The 17,027-nt window shown below is 31.9% G+C and overlaps 1 protein-coding gene across 1 annotated transcript in view; it reads right to left on the reverse strand.

Annotated features, from left to right (window-relative positions):
* Positions 1–17,027, reverse strand: part of Reck (Reversion-inducing-cysteine-rich protein with kazal motifs) — a 757,413-nt gene that overhangs the window by 105,042 nt on the left and 635,344 nt on the right. The window contains exon 4 of the mRNA XM_075353978.1: positions 3,326–3,362. Within this exon, the coding sequence (XP_075210093.1) occupies positions 3,326–3,362 (37 nt within the window). The remainder of the gene's footprint in view (positions 1–3,325; positions 3,363–17,027) is intronic.

A 17,027-nucleotide genomic window follows, 5' to 3' on the forward strand; every position in this document is an offset into this window, starting at 1 on the left:
GGTGAAAAGATAAAGATGCTACGATTTGCTGATGATATAGTAATTCTAGCCGAGAGTAAAAAGGATTTAGAAGAAACAATGAACGGCATAGATGAAGTCCTACGCAAGAATTATCGCATGAAAATAAACAAGAAGAAAACAAAAGTAATGAAATGTAGTAGAAATAACAAAGATGGACCGCTGAATGTGAAAATAGGAGGAGAAAGATTATGGAGGTAGAAGAATTTTGTTATTTGGGAGGTAGAATTACTAAAGATGGACGAAGCAGGAGCGATATAAAATGCTGAATAGCATAGGCGAAACGAGCCTTCAGGCAGAAATATAATTTGTTTACATCAAAAATTAATTTAAATGTCAGGAAAAGATTTTGGAAGATATATGTTTGGAGTGTCGCTTTATATAGAAGTGAAACTTGGACGATCGGAGTATCTGAGAAGAAAAGATTAGAAGCTTTTGAAATGCGGTGCTATAGGAGAATGTTAAAAATCAGACGGGTGAATAAAGTGACAAACGAAGAGGTATTGCGACAAATAGATGAAGAAAGAAGCATTTGGAAAAATATAGTTAAAAGAAGAGACAGACTTATAGGCCACATACTAAGGCATCCTGGAATAGTCGCTTTAATATTGGAAGGACAGGTAGAAGGGAAACATTGTGTAGGCAGGTCACGTTTGGAATATGTAAAACAAATTGTTAGGGATGTAGGATGTAGAGGGTATACTGAAATGAAACGACTAGCACTAGATAGGGAATCTTGGAGAGCTGCATCAAACCAGTCAAATGACTGAAGACAAAAAAAAAATGATTAAAGCTGAGAAAAGGTGTTGAGCTCTCATGTCTAGTATATCTCGCTTGTTCCTAGCATTTAAATAATTAGAAATCTAGGTAAATTTAAATTAATTTGTTTTCAAATATTGCAATAAATCATTATTTAATTTATATTAATAACCGAATGGGTTGAACAATTAAGCGGGTTAAAACTGTAAAATAGGAATTTTTAATTTAGTAAAAGTCATTTTAAAATAACGAATATCACAAATAATTCTTCCGCTAAAATAAAAAATCTTTAGAACAAAATTTTTAATTAATAAAATATATATTTGTATACATATTGTTGGACGGACGTGTTATTTTTGAACCTATATACACAAATAATGTATGTGTGTGTTTGTGTGTGTGTGTGTGTGTGCGCGCGCGCGTTCGAGAGAGAGACAGAGTGCGTGTGTAACTCGATATTACGTATAAAACATAATTATAGATTGCATATACTGTTGAATATTTACAACAATTTACTCTTCTACTTATATGTGATGTAAATTGAGTAAGAAGTTACATAATTTCAAAGCAAATCAAATTAATAATAAACGCGTGTTCTGCCATTAAATATATTGTATTTCAAGAGTAATATGAGTCAAGCAAACAAATTATAGCTGTGCATTGTTATTTTGTCACCCCCTATTTCATATTGATAATAAATCTTTTTACAAATTATATTTGTTATTTAGTCTATTTTATTTTTATTTATTATATGCAGAGTGAAGAGAATTTTTAATTAAAAAAAAGAAGAAAAAGTCGCATATGGAATCACAAAAATCCACACCCGTGTCGAACCGTAAACTAACAAGTTCGACGTAAATATTTGATATTGTATTATAAGCAAGAAAATATCCGGAATTTTCAAATAATCTTACATATCACCATCAAAGGTTGTTGTCAAATCCATTCTGAAATACCATCCTAAAATTACTTTTTAGCTTTTAGTGCGTTTAACGACTAGCACTAGATAGGGAATCTTGGAGAGCTGCATCAAACCAGTCAAATGACTGAACATAAAAAAAAAAAACATCGTATTTGAAAAAGAGATAAAGAATCAGAAATTATAAAAATGATTTTTAAAAATGTATAAATTCTTAAGTAGAGTCCTATGGGATTGATTTTTAGTAAGAGTTACCATATCGTCTACATAATGTAGACGAGTACAGTATCTACTGTAATATTAGATACAATTCGATTTTCAGTCTTGAAAATTAAATTTAAGAAAAATTTTAACTTTTAATCTTTACATGGAACTAGCAGTTAATGATGTTAAAGAACAATTTAGATTCGGAGTAACAGTACAAGGTGAAAAGATAAGGATGATACATTTTGCTGATGATATAGTAATTCTAGCCGAGAGTAAAAAGGATTTACAAGAAAAAATAAATGGCACGGATGAAGTCCTACGCAAGAACTATCGCGTGAAAATAAATAAGAACAAAACAAAAGTAATGAAATATATCAGTAATAACAAATATGGACCACTGAATGTAAAAATAGGAAGAGAAAAAATTATGGAGGTAGAAGAATTTTGTTATTTGGGAAGTAGAATTACTAAAGATGGACGAAGCAGAAGCGATATAAAATGCTGAATAGCATAGGCGAAACGAGCCTTCACGCAGAAATATAATTTGTTTACTTCAAAAATTAATTTAAATGTCAGGAAAAGATTTTGGAAGATATATGTTTGGAGTGTCGCTTTATATAGAAGTGAAACTTGGACGATCGGAGTATCTGAGAAGAAAAGATTAGAAGCTTTTGAAATGCGGTGCTATAGGAGAATGTTAAAAATCGGATGGATAGATAAAGTGACAAATGAAGAGGTATTGCGGCAAATAGATAAGGAAAGAAGCATTTGAAAAAATATAGTTAAAAGAAGAGACAGACTTATAGACCACATACTAAGGCATCCTGGAATAGTCGCTTTAATATTGGAAGGACAGGTAGAAGGGAAAAATTGTGAAAGGCTGGCCATGTTTGGAATGTGTGAATTGTTAGGGATGTAGGATGTAGGTGGTCTACTGAAATGAAACGACTAGGTCTAGATAGGGAATCTTGGAGAGCTGCATCAAACCAGTCAAATGACTGAAGACAAAAAAAAGTACTTTTCATTAAAAAAAAATCGTGTACATATAATATAATATGCGTACAAGGAAGTCATGTGGTGTCCACATCAGATTTTTTTTGTAAATGCAGTAGAATTTAGAAAACTATTTTGGAGGTAACGGTTTTTTTTTTACAGATGAATTAATTCACAACAAAAGTTTACAAAGAAGCTTCTACGTGGAAATATAAAACTGAAAATCAGTAGCGTATGAACAGTGTCAGGCTATACCGAGATTCGAACCTGGGACCTCCCGTATGAAAGGTCGAGACGCTATCACTTCGCCACAGATATCGGTTTTAAAATACAGAAGTAAATTAAGTAAATAATCTCTACGTTACATAATTCAACATTAAATAAAATAATTATTTTTTTATGGTTAAATGATGAAAAAATATTTCTTACCTTGAAGTGTCTCGTTCATACATTTCCAAAAGATACCCTGAAAAATAAAATAATTTTAATAACAGCAGTAGAATGATACATTAGAATTAAATTAAAATTAATTAACAGATGATACAATTATAAAATTAATTATCTACAAAATTTATTATCATCTCCCAAATTATCCAGTGCATTTAATAGATAGTACAGTCAATTTGTATTTTTATTTGAAAATCCTTACCTACCGATTGATCTTTTGTCCATGCGTTAGGGGTGATGAGGGAAGCTTAACTCCAGATTTTTAACATCCCCCATACATTTTTGAAAAACTCGAAAAACTCAAAATGTTTTTGAATTGCGTTTTTCTCTGAATCTATGCATTTTAGAGAAAAGTTTTTCAAGCAAAAAATGTAGAGGATATTCTCCTCTACAATTAATGTCTGTAAAGGTCTCCCGTATAATTTGAAATTGAAATACTAGGTGGCGCTGAAGTTGTAAAAAACGTGTTTTTTCACCGGAAAAAATTGTTTTTCGTCTGTATTGCATCCAGAAAAGTTGTTAATCTCAAAAAACAATTTTCTTGTACGACTTACCGTTTTGGAGCTGTAGCTTGTGAAAGTGTGAAAATGTTGTGAATTGGGCACGTGTTCGAAACCGGTCTAGTCGTTTACAACGTTTTTTACAAATTCAGCGCCCCCTAGTATTTCAATTTCAAATTATACGGCATAACTTTAAAGACATTATTTGTAGAGGAGAATGTCCTCTACATTTTTGTTTGAAAAACTTTTCTCTAAAATGTATAGATTCAGAGAAAAACGCATTTCAAAAACTTTTTGAGTTTTTCAAAAATCTATGGGAGGAGGGATGTTAAAAATCTGGAGTTAAGCTTCCCTCATCACCCCTAACGCATGGACAAAAGATCAATCGGTTGGTAAGGATTTTCAAATATAGCCTATTTTGATGACAAATTGCCTGTACAATAGCCCTTACACTTAAGTATTAAAAAAAAAAATAGCTATATATTTTCTACGTCTTCTAGAATATGACAAATTTTTGTTTATTTAGAGTTATGGCTATATGTATTGAAGTGAAAGTATTGTAATCGGTCCAATTTGGGTATGTGCGGTTTTCACAGGAACTTGACGTTTTAATACCTAAGAAACCCCAAAAAAACGGATGGAAATTTTCCAGATGTTAATGTTCGTATGAACGTGTTCGATGTTGGCTTTAAAATCACCTTATATCTCCAGAACTACAAGACCGATTTTCACCAAATTTGGTGAAAATAGGTCTATAAATGGGGAATTGATGTCATTATCACCCTCATTATCTCGAGATTTCGCCTAATTAAGGTCATAAATTTCTTAAACACATTTGTTAACAATTAAAAAATAACAATAAATGAAAAAAAAAACTGTTTGTAAAATCATAATTCCCGCCACCAAAAAATGCTATTGTAGTCATCTGCTATGTTGTAGCGTCACTGGTGAGCGGTAGAATTAAATAAATGAATTATATTTAAATTGCAAAAAAGTAACTCAGTCTTGCTGGACCTTGAAATCGATTGCCAGGTCGTATCGGTATCTGGTGCGTTAAGCCTTGCAACTACACCTGTGTGCCGACTGTGCAAACGAAATTTATTCTATGTAAGTTGTGAAATTACATTAGTTTAGTTAGTTCCGACCGTCACCGCTAGTACTGCCACACCCGCGCGAAATAAATACGGTATGTGCGCGCGCTTTAATTAGAATCATAAAATTATTAATATTTTAAATTAAATTTTGAGTGTGTATGTGTGTAACCCGGGCATCGGAAACAAACCGCAGTTGTAGTACTACAACTGTGTTGTCAGTCTCTTTTTTTCTTTTTATACAATTTTAAATGATTTTTTTTAATTTATTATCATCAATTGGATCAGAGTACCTGAGAAGAAAAGATTAGAAGATTGGAGGGACAGGTAAAAGGAAAAAATTGTTTTTTTTTTGTTTTTTTTGTCTTCAGTCATTTGACTGGTTGGATGCAGCTCTCCAAGATTCCCTATCTAGTGCTAGTCGTTTCATTTCAGTATACCCTCTACATCCTACATCCCTAACAAATTGTTTTACATATTCCAAACGTGGCCTGCCTACACAATTTTTCCCTTCTACCTGTCCTTCCAATATTAAAGCGACTATTCCAGGATGCCTTAGTATGTGGCCTATAAGTCTGTCTCTTCTTTTAACTATATTTTTCCAAATGCTTCTTTCTTCATCTATTTGCCGCAATACCTCTTCATTTGTCACTTTATCCACCCGTCTGATTTTTACCATTCTCCTATAGCACCGCATTTCAAAAGCTTCTAATCTTTTCTTCTCAGATACTCCGATCGTCCAAGTTTCACTTCCATATAAAGCGACACTCCAAACATATACTTTCAAAAATCTTTTCCTGACATTTAAATTAATTTTTGATGTAAACAAATTATATTTCTTACTGAAGGCTCGTTTCGCTTGTGCTATTCGGCATTTTATATCGGTCCTGCTTCGTCCATCTTTAGTAATTCTACTTCCCAAATAACAAAATTCTTCCATCTTTGTTATTTCTACTACATTTCATTACTTTTGTTTTGTTTTTGTTTATTTTCACGCAATAGTTCTTGTGTAGGACTTCATCTATGCCGTTCATTGTTTCTTCTAAATCCTTTTTACTCTCGGCTAGAATTACTATATCATCAGCAAATCGTAGCATCTTTATCTTTTCACCTTGTACTGTTACTCCGAATCTAAATTGTTCTTTAACATCATTCACTGCTAGATCCATGTAAAGATTAAAAAGTAACGGAGATAGGGAACATCCTTGTCGGACTCCCTTTCTTATTACGGCTTCTTTCTTATGTTCTTCAATTGTTACTGTTGCTGTTTGGTTCCTGTACATGTTAGCAATCGTTCATCTATCTCTGTATTTGAACCCTAATTTTTTTAAAATGGTGAACATTTTATTCCAGTCTACGTTATCGAAAGCCTTTTCTAGGTCTATAAACGCCAAGTATGTTGGTTTGTTTTTCTTTAATCTTCCTCCTACTATTAATCTGAGGCCTAAAATTGCTTCTCTTGTCCCTATACTTTTCCTGAAACCAAATTGGTCTTCTCCTAACACTTCTTTCACTCTCCTCTCAATTTTTCGATAAATAATAATTCAATAATAACAATAAAAAAATCAGAAGTGATTAGTGAAATAAAATTTTATGTACCTTTAAAAATGTGTATATGTAATTTAATAGGCATTATTACATATGTGCGTATGTATTAGGATTGGGTTAACATCTAATTATTTAATGTTAATTGAAAATTATAATTTAGATTCGTATTATTTATGAATTTTCTAGTTTAATTTTGTTTTATTATTCTGGAATTTTTGTTTAATTTTATCTAAAGTTAACTACAGAGTGACTGAAAAACAGATCCTCTTAAGATCAAAATATACACTGAGAATAAATGCCCGATCTTTAATAAATTGCAAAAAAATTCTGTTCCTTTAGTTCATTACTCCTCTGAAATTCCCGGACAATATTCTCCCTAAGTCGGCGTTGATCATCGTTTCCTTTATTTGTTTTTTTTTTGCCGATCATTTAATCGCTCTTCGGTTTGATATAATTCTTCTGATCTTAATTTGTGTACACGTTCTTTTATTTCCAAATTTTCTCTCACTTTATATTCATCATCCTCTCTTAATCATTTTATTCTTTCCTTGGTCTTAACGTTTTCTTCTTTATATTTATCATCTTCTCTTTTTTATTTTTATTCTTTCTTTGGTTCTTAACACTTTCTTCTTCTTCATATTCATCTTCTTGTCCTTTTTTTAGATATATTTCTTCATGTTATCTTTCTTTTTTTCTGTAGGATTATTTATTTTTCATTTTTGATTATTCACCAAATAATCTAATAATAATAATAACTAGTCAGCTACCCTGAAGCGAAGAAGATTGTAAACCTACGTACACCTAGACCATCGACTACATACGCAGAAGCAGCTGCTGCTCCCCCCACACCTAAAATCAACGTGGAGCAGTTGCTTAATACGATGGCACCAAGTCTCGCGACAATGATAGAAAGAATCATCGATTCCAAGATCGAGTCGACTCATCAGATACAACAAAGTAAACATGAGAAGGCTCATTCCCGGACTGACGTCGCCGACAGAAGACCAGTACCAGCGCAGTTTAAAAAACCGGCAAAATCTTCGATTATAACTCCAGCAATAGACGTAATGAAGAAAAATCTTGATTTATCCGACAAAGATCTAAAGATCACCCCGACGACGAGTCATATAGCTAAGGATACTGTGACAAGAGTACAGGAAAAATCTGCGTCAACCAACATGGAGGTGCAAGTAACTATCGAAAAAGCACCAGACACAGACGATATTAAAACCGTACCTACAGAGGCCCCAAAAGCTCAGAGAACAACTGTGGCGAGAGCATCTGTATCAGCCGGTCCAAGCATAGCCTTAGACATTGAATCAAGTTCATCAGCCGCCGAAAGTGCATCGGTTGCAAGTTTAGACTCAATTGCAACGATGCTCACAGCACCATTGAAGCTTTCATCACCCGATGTAAGCCGGCGAACGTCATTGGCGTCAGAAAGAGAAGACGATGCCATGTCCGAAGCCTCAGACACTCTGTCGTCGGAAGTTGAGGCCGTTCGCAGAATGGAAAAATGTAAGAAAGGATGGCCGAAAGGAAAGCCTAGGCGGTAATTTGTTGGATTTTAAATTAGAAGATTGAAATTTTGATCAGTTATTTTCTTCATGGAAATATGAATTAAAGAATCTTTTTTTTATTTTTTTTTTTGAAGTGGGATGGGGCTAATGACCAAAGTAGTCGATGCCCTAAAAAAACCTCAAAAAAAAAAAAAAAAAAATAATAACTGAATATTTTAGACCGTAAGGTGGAAATTAACATTTGTAACCGGACGGAATAGTTTAATTATTATTATCTTTTGTTTATACGACTTTTTTAAATCAGCAACTCTTGAAGATTCGAATAATTTTGATCTAGTAATACGAGTAATAAAGGGACGTTTTCTCTATTCTAATATTTCAAGTAAGATTGTTGAATTAATAATTGTAATTTCGCTTGACAAATTTCGATTGATTGAGGTTCATATCTGCTAATTCCTGTGATATTGTATATGATATATTATTATGTAACGATCAGAATAAAAAAACAATTTATTTATTTTTCTACAAATTTTATACTTTTATAGAAATTTAATTTCCTTTCTAAAACCAACTAGTTAATTAAAAACTTAATTAGTTACATTTTAAATAAATTACACCACCAGTTTTAATTTTAATGTTAATTAAAAATTTTAAAGAGGAAGAAATAAGTAGGGGTTAAAGATTAAATACTTCTTTTTTCCATTTAATTTGTAAATGCTCTCTTTGCATGAATTTTTCAGAGAACGGTTTTTAATAATTACAAAGGAAATAATAAAAAAATAAATAATAATGTACTGAGTAAAACGTAAACTGAAAATTTATATTTTACAAAAATATTGACGCAGTATTTATACTTACATAATTTACATCATAAATAAATATATGTATAAAGGTTTTGTTTTGTTTTATTAAATTAAAAAAAATAATAATAAATAAATAAAAAATAACATATGAAACCATATTAATAATTTGTAGAATATTTTTCGGTTGAAATATTATAAGAAAATCGGTGTTAAAATAATGTACTAGTAATGTAATACCGAATAAAGAAAGGCACATTATTTTGTATTTTATTTATTTACCAAATACAAGTTTCTTTTATTTTCTGTGTTATTTATTTTCATAAAAAATGTTATTACTGTGTCGCCAGATGGTAGATACGAAGTTGTCATGCCACAGGTTATAGATATATACCAGAACTAGCCGTATGACCGCATAACAAATTTCTCATCCGCTCAGGTTACATCTAGGCAGTCTGAAAGAAGCGTTACAGTATCGTTTTGAGTGCAGTTAAATAACAGCCTCGAATAGAAGACATAGATATATAATACTTTATTTTATACAACTTCTTAAAGATGTTATTTCTTAATAAATACAAAATTTAAATAAAATATACATTTTTAAATATAATTTACCTTTTAGTCGGTGACTTATTTATATTACGTTATCTTTTTTAAAAAAATATAATTACATAATTTTACGTTTAACAAGGGAATCGTGATTTAAAATTTAAATGTATATATATATATTTATTCATTTATTAATAATTTAACTCAATTATTTGTAATAAATCTTTCTAATTAGACTAGTGAAAGACAATGGCTGCTCGTAGCTAAAATTAATGAGGGGTGCTGTTCCAGAAACTTTTTTAATGGGCAATTTCAAGATCGTGATTAAAGTTTCCTGTAAAATAAGAGAATCGAGAAAAAATGAATCAAATAGAAAAGGTGGAAACAGGATAATAATCTAATTCTACACTTTATATCACATTCAAGAATACACGGTACACGGTTTTTAAGCGCGTTGTACTTAAAAACCGTATTCTGTATAACCGAATAAATAGTAAAATGGTAGTACAGATAATATTTTTTAGTATTGTTAGATAATAACTTAATAAAATTTTCACTTAAAAAAACACTATAGTCCAACGGTGCTTAATTTAAATTTCTATGTACACAGAAACAAATACGTAATTAGTTTTTACTAATTACCTTCTCTTTCGTCCTTCTAGTGTATTTTTGGACAGAACCCTTGATTTCCGCCATCTTGTGATCGCTACTGAAAAAACAGCTAAACCGCTTTCGTATTCCTTCTATCGACTAAACTAGAAAAAGTAACGTTCCGTACACACGCGGAGTAAAAAATGAAATTACTTTCCACCTGCACGCCAGGGTTAGCACTACGGTAGCGACAGTGCTCTCTCTCTCTAGCAGACTCGCGTGCAACCTCCTATGTGCGCATGCGCACAACAGATAAACAAGACGCCGCTGGAACTGTGAAGTGCACAGTTCCATACAAAGATTTCTGTATCTCTTTCGTAAAATTTGACATGGCTATTGATATTAAGTTTAAATATTATATATTGTACAGAAAAAAAGGACTCGTTATATTAAATGTTATCGATAATATCAAGTAAAAATCGCGAGTGCTGCAGTTCCACAGTGCCCATAAGCGAGCCATGGTGAAAGATGAAGTCAACAAACAAAATTTGCGTTATTGGTTACAAAAGATCCCCTATCGATGTAATCCCTCCATATTGCAGGGATCTATCTGATCGTTTGGTGTGGCATCTGCAATGATCATTCGTTTTTGGAAGGAAATGTGGGCGGAGAAAAATACCTGCAAATATTTTAGGATTGGCTAATGTTCATATTGGATATCACTAAGAGCGTTCTGAATAGTTAAAAAAATATGGGCACCCACCATTTATGGCAATGCCTGGATGAAACCATTCCTGAAAATTCTATCGGTAAAAAAGGACCTATTTTGAATGGGATTCAGGTCGGCAGATGTAAATCCAACGACTTTTCATTCTAGGACTATCTGAAGTCACAACTGTACAGTGTAAAGATTCGCGATCTTGCCCACCTATGCACCAGGATTAGGATGAATATCATTGCATAAAAAGTAATCGTGAGCCCAGGAGGATAAATAACCAAAATTCCAATTACAGATTTATCTGGAATTTTACATTTTGGACACTTGTATATAAAGAGTGATTAAGACAAGACGGTCAGCATTAGGAATCTTAGAAACTGTAAGTTTTATGAGAATTTTTAAATAGGAAACCATGTCTAGATTTCTCCCTACATTAAAAATACAGTATTATCATTTTTGAAATCTTCACTCTTTTTCCAATATTTGTCCCACTTCGTTATATCAGTTGGAAACCTCGTCTTTTTTACTGAATTTTTGGGTAGAGAAGAGTATTTTAAGATTTATTTATTCGTTGGTATTTTACTCTGAACGCAGCCGTTATGTAACTTCAGAGTAACAACTGAAAACTTGGAAAAACTAATAAATACAATTTTAATGCTAAATATTTATCAGCTGCTTTTTAGGTAGATTTCATAAGAAAGCTACCTATTGTAATCAGTACCAAGACTCGACTTTCACAAAATGTTGATATATCTTCACGTTTCTCATCCCCAGACCCCAAAACCATCGTCAGTTCAAAAGTTTATATATACATTTATATATATAATTTCACTTTCTTGTGGACACGATAACTGCGATAATTTTGCGCCATTCACTTTCAAATTGATACATAAAATATAAGACCCAAAATCTCGTTTTGGGTCGAGTGGGTTAATGAGCAAAAAATGAACCATGGGGATGTAAAAAGCCTCCCTTTTCGAAAAAAACAACAGAATATCGCTACAATTTTCTTATCAAGTAAAATATCGAATTCCTACTATTATTTGGATAAGGGTCTAAAACTTATGTATTTTTTTTTTGTCTTCAGTCATTTGACTGGTTTGATGCAGCACTCCAAGATTCCCTATCTAGTGCTAGTCGTTTCATTTCAGTATACACTCTACATCCTACATGCCTAACAATTTGTTTTACATATTCCAAACGTGGCCTGCCTACACAATTTTTCCCTTCTACCTGTCCTTCCAATATTAAAGCGACTATTCCAGGATGCCTTAGTATGTGGCCTATAAGTCTGTCTCTTCTTTTAACTATATTTTTCCAAATGCTTCTTTCTTCATCAATTTGTCGCAATACCTCTTCGTTTGTCACTTTATCCACCCATCTGATTTTTAACATTCTCCTATAGCACCGCATTTCAAAAGTTTCTAATCTTTTCTTCTCAGATACTCCGATCGTCCAAGTTTCACTTCCATATAAAGCGATACTCCAAACATACACATTCAAAAATCTTTTTCCTGGCATTTAAATTAATTTTTGATGTAAACAAATTATATTTCTTACTGAAGGCTCGTTTAGCTTGTGCTATTCGGCATTTTATATCGCTCCTGCTTCGTCCATCTTTAGTAATTCTACCTCCCAAATAACAAAATTCCTCTACCTCCATAATCTTTTCTCCTCCTATTTTTACATTCAGTGGTCCTTGTTATTTCTACTACATTTCATTACTTTTGTTTTGTTCTTGTTTATTTTCACGCGATAGTTCTTGCGTAGGACTTCATCTACGTCGTTCGTTGTTTCTTCTAAATCCTTTTTACTCTCGGCTAGAATTACTATATCATCAGCAAATCGTAGCATCTTTATCTTTTCACCTTGACGTAAACTTCAGGTTTCCAGATTTCAGCGGAAATATCAATTTTCACCATCCCTGAATCCATTTTGGCTAGTTTCGGCGTGACGTCTGTACGTATGTATCGCGTATAACTCAAAGAGGATTTAGCTGTAGAATGTTGAAGTTTTGGATTTACGACTGTTGTAACATTTAATTGTGCATCTCCCGTTTTGATTGCAATCGACTGAACCAAAGGTGTTCAAAAAAGCCCAAAATGCAAAAAAATTGGATTTTTGTTTTTTTCTTAAATACAGAGATAATCCCTCATTGAGAAGTTTTCAACGATATACATAAGTGGTACTTATTTTCATTGGTTCCAGAGTTATAGCCAAATAAAATTTTAATGAAATATTTGTATCTTAAAATGTGCCTTCATTGGTTCCAGTCAGACTCCATCTCGTTTTTTTTTAATTTTTTATTTTTTTAAATTAAAATATATTTACTTATTAATAATTATTAACCCGTGATTGTAAAAAAACGTTTTACAATAAATAATTATTTAATAATAACAATAAAAAAAAATATATGAAAAAAAATCAAAAGTTATTAGTGAAATAAAACTTTATGTACTTCTATAAATGTGTATATGTAATTTAATATGCATTATTACATATGTGTATATGTAATAGATTTGGTGAAACATCTGATTATTTAATATTAATTGACAATTATAATTTAGAATGGTATTATTTTTGGATTTTCTAGTTTAATTTTATCTACATTAAAGTTAACTACAGAGAGACTGAAAAATAGACCCTCACAAGAACAACATATACACTGAGGCATACATGCCCGATCTTTAATAAATCGCAAAAAATTCTTATCTTTTAGTTCATTACTCCTCTGATATTGTCGGAAAATATTCTCCATAAGTCGTAGTCGATCATCATTTCGTTTATTTGTTTTTTGTTGCCGATCGTTTAATCGCTCTTTGATTTGATATAATTCTTCTGATCTTAATTTGTGTATACGTTCCCTAGTTTTCAAATTTTCTCTCTCTTTACATTCATTATTCTCTCTTAATCTTTTTATTCACTCCTTGGTCTTAACGTTTTCTTCCTCTTTATATTTATCATCTTCTGTTAATCATATTCTGCCTATTTATTTTTTTTTGGTTTTATTTTTTTTTCATTTAAATATATTTATTTATAACCCGTGATTGTAAAAAACGTTTTACAATAAATAATTATTCAATAATAACAATAAAAAAAATATATTAAAAAAAATGAAGAAGTTATTTGTGAAATAAAATTTTATGTAGTTTTAAAAATGTGTATATGTAATTTAATAGGCGTACAAGGAAGTCATGTGGTGTCCACATCAGATTCAATCTTATTTTTTAATTACATATAAATATTATGTACATATATACATATTATATATATATATATATTATGTACTCATACAAAAATGAATTCTGATTTTTAACCAGATACAAAATAAAAGAATATATAGAAATATAAATTGATTTGAAGTGCGAGTTAGCTATCATTTACCAGTGTTACCTAATTTTAAAGTACAATGTAATTAGTCTCGATTTTAAATAATAATGAAAAAAAAATAAAAAAATAAATACAAATTTTTAAACATTTTTAAACTTCAACCTACATTCTATCGCGTTAACAGATTTGCCAATCACTATTCTTATAAATATACCGATCAATATTGTAAACATATCTTAGTAAAAAGTTATATTTTGTTTATTTATACAAACCAAAGTCTGTTTAAAAACCCGTGCGTATTATTTTATATTCTAGCCAGATCTCGATTTCCATTTCAAAGAATATTATTAACATTTCTTACGACTAAGTTTTTAAAAAAGCTCTTCATAAACTGCACAGTATAAATTATTAATTTTTCAGTTACAAAATTGTATTTTACGTTACGTACAGAAGAAGACACCAATAAAAAAATTAAAAGTACAATGTGTAATGACGTTAGTTAAATAATAATCAGTTTTTCCATGTCATTAAAAAGCTGGGAACGGAACTGCGATAGTTTCCAGCAGTGGCGGCTCGTGTATAGGCACTGTGGAACTTCAGCACACCCTATTTCCACTTCATATTATCGATAACGTTTAATATAACGAGTCCTTTTTTCTTTAAGTCTTTCTTTATACTTGTACAATATATAATCCTTAAGCTTAATGTCAGTACCCATCTCCTAGTTTATGAAAAAGATACAAAATCTTTATATGGAACTGTGCGCTTCACAGTTCCGGCGGCGTGGTGTATGGCTGTTGTGCGCAAAGTTATCTGCACGCGAGGCTACGAGGAAGAGTGAACGCTGTCGCTCCCGCAGTCCCGACCAGGCGTGCTGGTGGAAGGTAGTTCTTTTTACTCCGCGTATGTACGAAACGTTCCTTGTTCGTTCCCTTTTCTAGTTTTAGTCGGTGGAAGGAATGTGAAAGCGGTTTAGTTGTTTTTTCAGTAGCGATCAGAAGATGGTAGAAAGGAAGGGCTCTTCGATTGCCAAATCTGTCCAAAAACACTCAGGAAGGGAGGAAGAGAAAGTAATTAGTAAAAACTAATTTCTGTGTACATAGAAATTTAAATTAAGCACCGTTGGACTATAATGTTTTTTTAAGTGGACATTTTTATTAAGTTATTATTTAATAATACTAAAAAATATTATCTGCATTGATATTTGATTATTTATTCGGTTAAACCGAATACGGTTTTTAAGCACATGCGCTTAAAAACCGTGTACCGTTTTCTTTTTGTTATAAAGTGTAGAATTAAATTATTATTCGGCTTCCAGGATATTCTATTTAATTCATTTTTTTTTTCGGTTCTTTTATTTTACAGAATACTTTAACCATGGTCTTGAAAAGGCCTAAAACAATTGTCTGGAGCAGCACCTCCACTAATTTTGCCACCACTGAAATTGAAGATTTATTTCTAAACTGATTAGTTGAACAATATTAAAATTTTTATCTTACGACTGTTTTCATTTCAACTATTATTTAATGAAAATAAATTAAATATTTTCTGGAACAGCATGGCGGCAGGTTCTTTATGCTACCGCTGCTTCCATCAATCCCTGTGACAAGCCTTTTTCTTCATCCCCTTGCAGTTTTTAATTTTCACCCCTCTCTATTAACTTCATCCTTTTTTTTTTCTTTCTCTTCCTGCTGACCCTTCCGATGCGGTTGCCAAGTTTCCACTCCTTTTGAACACACGTGTAACTGTTTTCTTTTATGAACGTCCCGCATAAATTTTAATTTCTTCTTTAATCCTGTTCATTACTTCCTCATTCCTTATTTTATCCTTTCATCCTTCCATCCGAAACATGTTTTGCGAGTTTTTTTGCGAATAATGGGCCCTTAACGTGTGAAACATCCAGATTTGTCAAAAATCCTGTTTAGTATTTTTTGATGATTATGATACTTTCCCTTTTTTAACAATATATTGAATTACACACACACACGCGCGCACACACACACTATATCTATCACCTTCTCTCTCTCTCTCTCTCTCTCTCTCTCTGTGTGTGTGTGTGTGTGTGTGAAAATCAGCTGACGCTGATTTTCGAAGTCGAAGTTACTAAAGTTTTTTTTTTCTAGTCAGTGGATGCCGGTGTACTTCGGTGGTTGGGATTCAATTAATCACACATCTCAGGAATGGTAGGCCTGAGTCTTTACAAGACTACACCTTCTCTCATTAGATCTTGGGAGAAGGTTGCTTCTCTGTTCAACAGTGAACATTGCAATCTGTTCACTGTTGAATCATAAATAACTAAATTATATAAAATAATTTTTATTAACGCTTTCTGAATTGTGCATTTTTTGTCATAATATATTTGGTATATTGAAGTTTTTATATTTATCTATGAGCTGAAAGCAATGGAAAACTACAGCTGTTTTTTTTTCCAAGAAAATGTGGCTCTCTGCATTTTCACATATACAATAATGGAGGCGCCTTCCTTGGTAAAATATTCCGGAGGTAAAATAGTCCCCCGTTCGGATCTCCGGGAGGGGACTACTAAGGAAAAGGTCACCAGAAAACTAAAAAATAACATTCTACGAGTCGAAGAAGATGGACGAAGCAGGAGCGATATAAAATGCCGAATAGCACAAGCTAAACGAGCCTTCAGTAAGAAATATAATTTGTTTACATCAAAAATTAATTTAAATGTCAGGAAAAGATTTTTGAAAGTGTATGTTTGGAGTGTCGCTTTATATGGAAGTGAAACTTGGACAATTAGAGTATCTGAGAAGAAAAGATTAGAAGCTTTTGAAATGCGGTGCTATAGGAGAATGTTAAAAATCAGACGGGTGGATAAAGAGACAAATGAAGAGGTACTGCGGCAAATAGATGAAGAAAGAAGCATTTGGAAAAATATAGTTAAAAGAAGAGACAGACTTATAGGCCACATACTAAGTCATCCTGGAATAGTCGCTTTAATATTGGAAGGACAGGTAGAAGGAAAAAATTGTGTAGGCAGGCCACGTTTGGAATATGTAAAACAAATTGTTAG

Source organism: Lycorma delicatula, chromosome 1 (assembly GCF_047948215.1).
Source record: "Lycorma delicatula isolate Av1 chromosome 1, ASM4794821v1, whole genome shotgun sequence".
Lineage (NCBI taxonomy): Eukaryota > Metazoa > Arthropoda > Insecta > Hemiptera > Fulgoridae > Lycorma > Lycorma delicatula.